General features: G+C 39.0%; 1 protein-coding gene across 3 annotated transcripts in view; it reads right to left on the bottom strand.

Annotated features, from left to right (window-relative positions):
* Positions 1 to 652: 652 nt before the first annotated feature.
* Positions 653 to 11232, bottom strand: part of Ell2 (elongation factor for RNA polymerase II 2) — a 66866-nt gene continuing 56286 nt past the window's right edge. For all 3 annotated transcript variants that reach the window (XM_021208492.2, XM_029543898.1, XM_029543899.1), the window contains 5 exons: positions 10511 to 11078; positions 8355 to 8421; positions 5027 to 5198; positions 4145 to 4189; positions 653 to 4027 (listed from right to left, as the gene is read on the bottom strand). In XM_021208492.2, coding sequence (XP_021064151.1) covers positions 3911 to 4027; positions 4145 to 4189; positions 5027 to 5198; positions 8355 to 8421; positions 10511 to 11078 — 969 coding nt within the window. In that variant the 3' untranslated portion in view covers positions 653 to 3910. The remainder of the gene's footprint in view (positions 4028 to 4144; positions 4190 to 5026; positions 5199 to 8354; positions 8422 to 10510; positions 11079 to 11232) is intronic.

The raw sequence follows: 11232 nt of genomic DNA, 5'->3' as shown, positions 1-11232 counted from the left end.
ACTAGCCAGATAGCTCAGCAGGTAAAGGTACAAACTGCCAAGCCTGATGACCAAAGTTTGATGTCTGGGACTACATGATGAACGGAGAGAAATGACTCTCAAATGTTGTCCTTTGACTCTGACTCTGACTCTCTCTCTCTCTCTCTCTCTCTCTCTCTCTCTCTCTCTCTCACACACACACACACACACACACACACACACACACACAAATATGTAAAAAAAAATTCAGGATATGAAGTCAGTACCTATATACAAATTGCGACCAATGGTAAAAATAATCCCCCAAAATTTTCATTTCAGATTCCAAAGGAATCTGGAGGTATAAATGCTGATATTGGAAAGAGATGCCACCTTTGAAAATATCCAGTTAATCACAGCAAAAGGAAAGTTCTACAGGCAGCCACTGTGAACAATGCCCACACCCTGGCTTTGAGAAGACAGCAACAGGGCACAGCCACCTGATGACCCAGTAGACTCTTGCACTAATGCAAATCCTTTCAAGGTTAAATATGACCTTTGTGAAGAGTCTGCCTTGCTCATTCTTCTAACAAAGCTCTAGTGCCATGTACTAAGCCATGTACTAAGCTTCAGACCATGGACTGAACTAAACAGTCTCCATCGGCTGAACTAGCATCCCATTATAATCGTGACAAGGGCCATGAAGGAGGAACACAGAATCAAGAGAGCCTGCTTCAGGTAGGAAGGTTAAGCAAAGACTTTAAGGATGAGGACTCAGCAGAGGGAGGAAGTGGGGCTTAAGTGCTGCACTGCTGCTTTAGGGTGGGTGCCTTGGGATGGCAGGAACCATTGGTCCTGGACAGCAGGAAGTGAGAGTGGTTAGGCAGAGCAGGGTGAGCACAAAACACCACAATCAGCTGTAAACCCAATGGGAAATTATCAAGTCTGATGGACAGGCAAGAAGCCTTAGGTTGTCTAAGGCAAACATGCCTGCTAGTCACATGGGCTCGCCTTATGGAAGCTTCCTCCTGAATTTCATAGACTTAAAAAGGGTACTTATTGTCTACTTGTAAGTTCCCATGTTGTACTAATATCCAACCACAGAAGGAAAAACCAGTCTGGTGGGTCAGTTGAATCAGGCAGGCAGAAGTTGAAAATGACATGTCTCTGATTCCCAATTTGAGAATTACACAATCGTGAAGTATCAGAGCCACCTGTAGCCACTGCTCTCCTGCTAGTGCAATCTCTGGAGAGTAAAACCAGAAGGGCAGGTATGCAAACGCCTAGCACTCAATAAACCCCAATACTCCTCCTTGAAACCTGAAGCCTATCTCTGCCTTACCCCTTTGCAGTCAGTCAAAATGGATTTACTCTCATGTGAAAAGCAGTGATTCCACAGACATTATCTGCATTGCACAGATATTCAAATTACCTAATTTAGGTGGCTAGTTTTCATTGCATTCTCAAAAGCTTTATGAAATGAAACTTCAACCCCTACCCAATGTAGAGGTATAGCTTTAAGAAGGGTTGCTGACACAATGACGACTTTGGGACCCTCCATTTATCTTTGAGGAGCACCAGAGTCACGGCTGACACCAACTGTTGCAGGCTTTCAATGCCAGGGCTCAAGAGATGCCTTTACTTTTTCTGCCCTGTTTCCTCAGAAAATGATTAGAAACTCAAGTGTAGATTCAGCTGGGGTGGTCTCATGCCTAATTCAAATTGGATACCTGCTAAAGCTGGAGTATATACACTCAAGGTTTCAAGATTGAGGGATTTAAAATTTAGAGCTACACCTAAGCCAACTATACATTAGCTTGCAACTGTCACTGCAAGCACCTTGTGAAAATGTGGGCACCTGGCCTCTCCCAAGAGACTGTAGTGTGGGTAATGCAAGCAAGCCATTCAACACCCTCACTTTTGAGGAAACATTGCCCATAGAAAAGAACAGCAACAATCTTATTGAAAGGCCAACACTTCAGAGTGTACTACTGAAGTCATTATGTCAACAGATCTACTATGATAATGTGAGGCCCCAATTTAGCCATAACTAAGCTTCTTTTCTTCTTTTTAAACTCAAATGTTTAAGATAAACTTCTACTTAATAATGACTGTAGCAATATCAAGGTAAAAGAGCACCAGGGATCTCAAAACTGAAATGGAAGTCTCCAGAAGGCCTGTGCTACTCAGAGATGGAATGTGTGCAGTGATACCAGAGTTGTAGTGTCAGAGGAATCTTGGCTTCAGTGGTTGGCTGTCTCTGTGCTTTGGATCCATCACCCAGTCTTTCCAGTTAACATTTCAGGAAAACTTCACAAGAAAGTTAATCAACATATTCTGCCACCAGGCCTCAATACTAACATTTTCTAGTTTACAGTGGTACACGTCAAAATTATTCACTTATTTTTGGATGCTGAAGACAAACATCTTTATTAAAGATACTACCAAAATTTTGGCAAACATTTCAAAACAGATTTGTAAACATAATGCTTCCCTTTTCAACTGGCAGCACTTTGAAACGACAATACAAGACAACCTGAATCAACTTTAGTTCAAAATCCTTATATTTTGACCATATAACTTATGTTCCCACATGATAAGACAAGTGATAGTTTAAATCAACGTTAACAGATAAACTCCATGAAATGAAAGTTTGTGCTATTTGATGAGTCACAGTATGTTATGGTTAAATATATCTATTCTTTTTTTATATTCCTGGGATCCAGGATGAAAAAAATTTAAATATACATCTGATGTAGGTAATAGCTTCTTTGAATATCTTTCTTCAAAAAATACTTTATAGCAGTATATAAATAGGTTACCTACACATTTATTTTTGTCATTTTGCCCCAAAACTATAAGATCTGTTCATTTTCATAACATATCATTTTTTGCCCAACATTAATAAAGCTAACAAACTGTTGAAATGGAAATGCTTTTGTCTTCCACAATAGAAGTAGCAATTTGACAGAAACAAACAAAAACCAAGCAAACACACACCAACAAGCTACTGCAATACTCATCAGCTCTTTAACCTGAGTGTCCGGCCTACTGAGAGTAGCAGCTTTTTAACCTTCACACAGCTCACATCCACAGCAGCTCTGCAGACATACAAGCAGAACACACAGGTTCTGATGCTGGTAGGCCACAGTGTGCTTCCCAGGCAGGGGCTGTTATCACTGGGAAGCAGTGTAGCTACTGATTAACCATATGATGTACACAACTAGCAAACACCTTAAGGCAGCCATTGCAATGGGGGTTTAACTTTTAGGTCAGATTTAACACTCTAGAGCCAGATAGCCCGTATGTATGTATGTATGTATGTATGTATGTATGTATGTATGTATGTATATATGCATGTATGCATACGTATTGTGTATAGAAAACTACACACATTCACTTTCTATTTTTCAACCCTCCAAAAACAATGTTTTGATTTTTTGTACTTAGTGCAAATGTCTAAATAATCTACCATTTAAGGCAAAGAGTTTGCATTAAGAAAGGTCAGAAAATAGGCTTTTGTTTATCCAAAAGCTTTTCACCTTGCACATTACTGTTTTGTCTTGTTTTAAACACACACAATTCTTTGCATCTGTATGGACTTTGCACCCCCAATATCTTAAAAAAAAAAAAAAAATCATCTCTAATGACGAAGACAAGTTATCAAGGAAAATTGATTTGAAGTATAGACACTGGATCCCCAATCTCCAAAAAAAATTGCTTCTATTAACAAACAAGTTTGGGGTCAGGGTTTGGGGAGAGGACCAGAAAAAAAGCAGCTTCAAAATTCAGGGCAGCAAAGTAAAATGGAGAGGAAAAAAAGTAACTCAAGTTTACTAATACTGAAACTTCCAACAAGCAAAGTTTCATCTTTTAGAATCTAGAGCAACTCATCTGGAATTTTAAATAAATAAGCTTTAGTTTATTCACATCTTCTGGTCCAAGCAGAGCTCTAGTGCCATGACTCTGCTTGCTGTTGGTCAAATTCACCTATTAGTCTTTTGATGTGAGCCAGCTTGTTATGAAGATATTCACATCTGTATTTTTCTTCATGGTAATTGGGACTGGACTGTAGACAAAGAAAATAGTGAGGCATTAGGTCACAGAATTTAATAGTGAGGCATTAGGTCACAAAATTTACCCTGCTTCTCACTGTAGGCCAGAAAGGCAGAGGGGTGGTACCCACCTGCTTGATCTTCTGATATTCCTGTAAGACTTCTTCATGAACATTCTGTAAAATTATAAAGTACAAACAAGAAGAGTTAGTACTACATCTAACAAGAAGAGTTAGTACTACATCTAACAAGCACCTGGAAGGTATAGGAAATACTGATGAGCTGTAACTTGAGCCATTTGTCCCAATTTGGCAACTTGGCAATTTGGCAGCAGCTATCAAAACAGCAAATGCAAACGTGACTCAGCAATTCTACATATTCTGTAAGTCTATCACCCCAGAGAGACAGACAGCTAGCAGCACTGTCCAGCAAGACACTCTACATTACAAGAATGCCCCATAGGCCCTACAAAAGGAGAGTAAAAAGAAAGTTAAGAACCCTGTAGGCCCTACAAAAGGACAGTAAAAAGATAGTTAAGTGCTTTTTGAGTTGATGAAAAAATTCCACGAAGCATTGTATTAGTAAAAAAAAAAAAAAGTACAAAATAATATGGACGGTTTGATAATACCCTTAAAAGCGAGATATTACATTTTAATTATTCAATAACTTTTACTATTAAGTCCTTCTAAATTTAATGAACTAGGAACCTAGCAAACAGAATAATGATTTAAATTACTAGAATGTAACACAATGGTATCTCTTACAATTGCAGCAAGTGCCCAGTAAACAGTACTTGGTTCTGTTTTGTATGTTTCACGGCACATTATATATTATAGCAGAACACATTTTCCCCCACTGTTTGTGTTTTCCCCAGTATTTAAGAACTATTTTAAGCACCTTTGTTTTCTAAAGCAGCAGATAGCCTAGTGTGTTAGATATTTTGCTCTAAAGGCTGTTAGATGGCACTAGGGAAGGTGGGAAAATCAAACTCATTCGGGAACACGTCCTTTTACCTGGTACTCTTTTGAACCTGGAGAAAGGCGTTTTCGTTGTGCATCCAGTTTAATAAATCGCCTGGCTACAGTCTCCATCCTTGCATGCAAAGCTCTGTATTCATCATACTCAGCATTGAAGTCATCCTTGTAATTCTGGCGTTGCTCATAAGAGACAATAGCAATATATTTTCTAATAGGAAAAGAGAGGAAAACGGGACAAATGAGAGAAAGAAAGAATAAGTCCGGTGGCACGAGGCTGGGATTTAAGCTAAATAGTTAAAGAGACTGCCTTCTTGCATATACCTCCAGTAACTGCATGTCACTCTGTCTCTGGTTTGTTACCAGGCCACTCTTTCACAGGACCTTCCAGGTGAAATGACCTTCCAGACAGAAGGCCTTAAGTGTGTCCATGGAGAATGTGAGATTCAATGGTAATGGAATTCAAAAGGAACCACATAAAAAGAAAAGAATGTTTGTTCCAGAGCCTTTCTCTATTCCATACAATTTACTACCACACAGTGGAAGAGACCAAGTCATCTGTTACAGGTAATATGGAGAAAGAATTGCTTGCTAGGTTACATGTCCAGGGGAATGCCACAGTTACTGAGGACTGAAGTCAAAGCTGTCCCAAGACACACTGCTTTGTGAGTGGTGTCTTTTAGATCTGTGACAAGCAGAACTCTTCAACAAGGGCCTTCTGGTTTGCTTCCTTCCTGATACTTCTAATTAGGACAAATAAAAAAAAAAAAATGACCTAGGGTAAGGCCCTCCACCAAAAAGCTTCTCTAGTTTATATCCTTCCCCCACTTTTGGATGAAGACAGATTTATTTTTACAGGTGTATTTGTGAGTACTTGCATGTATTTGTGTGTGTGCACGTGTACATATGCTGTCTTTTCAATATGCCAGGTAACTCAGCTGTAAATCAGTTAAAAGGTCATTTTAATAGTAAGACAAGCAGTATCATTAATTCACCGTCAGCTTTCCTTTTTGTTTTGTTTTCCTACCATTGAAGATCTATTTTCTTGATTATTTTGGGTTAAAACTGACATCAGGCAGCTGGGGGGAGCTGTAGAATGCATTCTAAGGTGCACACTTGATCCTTATGGTGCTAACATCTTGGAACTTGGGCCTCTCCAGATGGCTTTATATAATCATACCAGTTTTATCTAAGTTGCTTTACCACAAATGCCTTGCTGGGAAAGTGGGGAAGTGGGAAAAGTGACTAGTGTGCAAACCGAGCGTCCTCATTAGTATTCTCATGTCTGCTGAGTTCCACAGTATAGAGGTTGGGTTTTCTAAGTGTTACTAAGACAGTAGCACTGTGCTGATTTAAGTTACCTAGCGGGTCTCAGCTGCAAAAGGACCCCTGCCAGCCACAGGGAGCAGTCCTCCGCAGACATGCTATCTTACTGCTATCCTTACATCAGAGGGAGCCCCGAGGGTGATTGAGGTTCCTGGGAATAAGTTACTGTCATCTTGTTTAAAATTTTTTAAGACAATTCATTATCAAATGAATAAAATCAATATACATTTTTTTTGAAAAAAAAAGTAAAGACTAAGGCAATCTTGAAACTCTGGTTTAATTCATTGTGTAATATATTTATCACACTTTCTAAGAATCTGACCTTTGGTATTTTATTTAATAACTTTGTTAAGGAAAAAATATAACTAGGCCAACAATAGTGTTACAGTTTGATACTGGTATTTTAAGAAAAAACTATTTTTAACAAATTCTTAGGACTTTGCAGTTGGTTTTTAATGAGGTAACAGAATAAAGACACACAAAAATGAGATAACTCCTAACCATAAGTAACAGAAATACTTTAGTATACAAAAATTTTTGTGGTTAAATGAGAATTATTCAAAGACTCAACGTGGAGTCTCCTTTTGGTTTTCTTATGAGGTAAGTTAAGTTCTGAGTTTTGGAAATGTTCTTCTTAGATTTAGAAAACAGTATACTGGTTGGTATAAAGTTTTTAGTTTGGGTAAAACATGTCGCTTTTATTTAAGTCAATTAAATATATAACGAAAGCCTTAGGAACATGACAAACACACACCAGGGTTCGCTGGGGCAGAGGATCAACATTTCTTAGTGATCTATCCAGTGATCATTTCCTGCTGTAAGACTCCACTAACACATTAGGACTAACTTAAAACACTTCTTAAATATAGTTAGCTGATTAGGTTGGCAAACATGGCAACACCTTTGAATCCATGGAGAAATCTTAGGATGTACTATTTTATACATATCACTGTTAATGAAAGGATGTCAAACTTATCACAGGAGAATGCAGGGGGTATCCTGCTTGTCAGTTCCTGGGCTCAACTTTCACATATCTAAGGAGAGTAAGGTGAGTAGAGTCTGTGGAGGCTGCTCACACTACCCAGTGGCTCCTCATCACCACACTGCCCAGTGTGAGCTGAGAGGGGCACTGGCATCATCCCGCTTTCTCACTCTCCAGCAGCTGTAGCTGTCACACTGGGGTTAAGAAGAAGCACAGCTTAGTAAATCTAAAATGTTCTCTCCTCTGCAACAATCAAAGGATGAAAGTATAGCCTAACTTGGTTATTTGAGACTTGCCACTATGAGACAGCACTAACAGAAAAAAAAAAAAAAAAAAAAAGATTCAGATAGTTCAGGTTTTAACTTCATGCTCTAGGTTCTAGCTACAATGTGCAGATTTGTTTCATTTTGAAAGCCTTCTGCTATCAGAGCTTTTAGCTTTTCCATGCTCCACTTTTCCAGGCACTTGCAACTTTACTATTTTCTTCTTACAGAAGCCTTTTATCGTATGAAAAAGCTAGAATTATAAGCCCAAGTTATAATTTCTGTGATAAGCAGTTACAAAAATATTCCCAGCTCAGCATTTAGCAACTTGTTGTCACAAGAAAAACTCATACCTGGTACTAAAGGGAATGAGGCAACTTTACTATTCTTTCCTCTTAGAATTAATTTGAGAAAAAGACCTTTATTTCCATAAAAAAACGAGCTTACACCTGCTCTGCATTGTTCAGTGCAGAGGTTCAAGCCCTGTGAGCACTCTAGGCCCCTCTAGGGGCTGTGCTTTGATGGACAGTCAGCTTTGAAGACTCATGTCCATCCTGGCCCTGGAACAAAGGACAAAGGTCTCTACACTTAAAAGCCAATGAGCACTGCCCTGCACGGGGAGACACAAGCTGCTCCTGAAGACAGCAGGCTCAGTCGTAGCCTTTTAACTGCAGAGGTGGCTCCAGGACTCTATTTCTGGAATGACTTACTTTTTTTGATTTGCAAATTATGGGAAAATAATTTTCAAACTTTCTAAAGTTAAACAGCTCTCTCCATTGGAAGACAGAAAACTTACATCAAATAATCTGGGAGTTCAAGTGCTGAAGAAGGCTCTGTGGAGGCTGTGCACCCTTCTTTAACTCCTATGAAGGGGGAAAAAAATCAGAGTGTTCATCAACCAGTATGGTTATCAAATGGCTCTAAATTTAAAATATATTAGAAACATCTGGAACACTTTTCCTCAAATTCTTTTCTTCTACCTCAGTAAGCAACAGCAGCAAGCAAGGACTACAATGGAGCACAAACAATGGAGGCCTGCGCCCAGGGCCAGCAGGGCAGACACCAGGCATTTAAAGCACCCAGCTACTGCAGAGTCTGCACAATAAAGGAATTCCATCTTAGCCCAAGGTCAATCTTCTATTCTTTCACCAGCACTTGTAGCATCTGCCTGGCAATTCAAAGACTGTGGTGGCAGATGTGGCCAGACAAAGGGGAGATTCAAATTTTAAATCAGCATCTACTTTTCCTGGGATCCAAACAAGGCAAAAACAGAAACAAAAAGTCAGGGAGCAGGCTGTTTGGGTGGCGGTGCTTTTGCTGTCATACTTTTAACCAGGTAGTGGTATTGAGTAGTAAGTTTCTTCATTGGTTCACAAGACACTAATGAAGTGGATGCATACTTCTCTAACCTGTGGCTCTCACAGCACTTGACAGATGATTTAAAGGTAAACAATAAAAATTCTGTAGCCACATTGCTAAAAGTGGGTAAGTTCTCAATATCATAGTGCTTCCAGGGGCTATGTTTAGACAATTTATTAAGTTTTTTTTTTTTTAATTTCAAGGCACCCTTAATAATTCTAACTCTAATTTGCTGGTAAAACATATGTTCACTACAAAGTAAATGTGAATATCTGACAATTTATAAGTCTTTTAAAAGGTAAAATACACTAAATAAATTATATAAGTCAGCTTATTGTTCATCTATATAAATTTGACTTGGCTGTGGCCACAAGAGTGTTCAAGGAAGAGCATCAAGTATAGAATCCTTGGTCTTTGTCCTAGATGCCAGACCAGTTCTACCAGATACAGAGGATGCAGGTTTGGATCTGCCCTCCACTTGTGAAGATCACACTTGGTACCTATCACCAAAAAAAAAAAAAAAAAAAAAAAAAAAAAAAACACAACACCCAAAAAACCAAAAACCAAAAAACCAAAAAACAAAACAAACAAACAAACAAACCAGACGCAGGTTTACCCAGGTCTCTACCCCAGAGAACACACAAGTTTCTATGGGAGGTCTTGCCACACAGCAACCCATCTTCTTGAGCCACCCACCCTGTGATGATATAAGTGTAGAAAGCAGAGGTAACAGGATTCTGGCTTACTAACTCTAAACATGAAATGTTACTTCATGGCTTATCCTGACTTGACATATTTAAGTCCAAAGAGTAGTATAGGTGGGGAAAATAACATACTTAGACCATTCTTTAGTGTTATGCTGATTTAAAGGATATGCATTGCTGTGCAATACATCCAATTTAGGCCAACTGTTAATCTTACTATAACTCCTCTTTTGCAAATAATGATAGTGTCTACCCTATGGCAGAAACGATCAGTTAAACCTCAGGATTTCAGGTGTTCAGTGTAAGGAGCAAGATCTGACCAACAAATAATGTCAGTTTATTAACAAAATTATCCTTATCTCTACCAAGATAATAATAGCCAGGAAATTACTTTGATTGCAAATGACCAAAGAATTTTTACAAAGAGTTTGGCAGTCTTTCTGTGCTAATCTTAATTACGGCAGGGATGCTTCTTGCGTCTCAGAAAGGAGGGAACAAATATTTCTATTGCTTATTGTATATCTGTTTAAATCAATTAAAAAATGTACCTGTTATAGGGATGTTGCACAGTATGACAGAGAAGGGAAAGAATATCAAAGGGGGAGTCTTTGGAGAATGGCAAGCTCATTTTAAAATGACAGTAGAAATATGCATATAGAAGGCATGTTTAATACTTGGCTAAAGAAAGACTAAAGTGATAGCTACAAGGTGAAAGAAAAAAATGCCCTACAAAAGCACAATATTAAGGTTAGTTAAATAAGTCATTTGCTTAAAAATCTTTATTCTAAACAGCATCATCTACAACTCATAATTGCAGGTTCTTCCAGTTCATTTAACACAGAAAGCAGGCTTTTTTTTCTCTTTTCCCATTTAAACAAATGTAAAATACCTTCATTGGGATTTGGACTGGCATTACTCAGCTTGGCAGTTTCTTCTCTCTGAAGGTCTTCCTCCTTCTCCTCCACGGTCTCAATGTCATGTTTCTTTATTTGGTCCTTTTCCTTGTGTTTTTTAGACTTCTTTTTGGACTTTTTATGAGACACTGGATGCTCTTCTTCCATGGGCTTTGGACACTTTAGCAGAGCTGAGCTAGGGGGTAATGTTTCCAGACAAGTCCTTGAGGTATATTTGTCTTGCTGGTCCTCAAAGATGCTACCGTTTTGACTAAAACTGTCAACAGGTAGGTCTTGAGTCCCCAGGCCTTCTGGAGTGCTAGGGGAATTGGAGTTGGAATTTACAGTCTGAGGAGGATTGGAGACAGGCAGGTGGGTTGAAGGCAGTGGTGAGAGGGTGGGGATGGCAGCAGCTGCAGGGGGTGGTAGGAGGCCTGCACAAGATTTTTCACTGGTGGGATTCAAATGGCCATTTAATGTCGGTGGGACTCTGTTTGTTAGGTGAGATATTCGAGCTTTTTTGTTCATTAAAGGATCAATGAAATCTGAATCCAAAGGTCGTTTCTGGGGGTTGGAGGAGAAAAGGACAAGATTTGACAGCTGAGCAGCTTACTCATCATACCAGACTCTAAGCTCAGTCAAAATGAAACCACAACCAACGACATTCACACACACACACACACACACACACACACACACACACACACACACACACACA

The sequence above is a fragment of the Mus pahari genome, chromosome 11 (genome assembly GCF_900095145.1).
Source record: "Mus pahari chromosome 11, PAHARI_EIJ_v1.1, whole genome shotgun sequence".
Taxonomy (NCBI): Eukaryota; Metazoa; Chordata; class Mammalia; order Rodentia; family Muridae; genus Mus; species Mus pahari.
The sequence above is the reverse complement of the archived record's forward strand: the minus strand, read 5'-3'. Positions and strand labels throughout refer to the sequence as shown.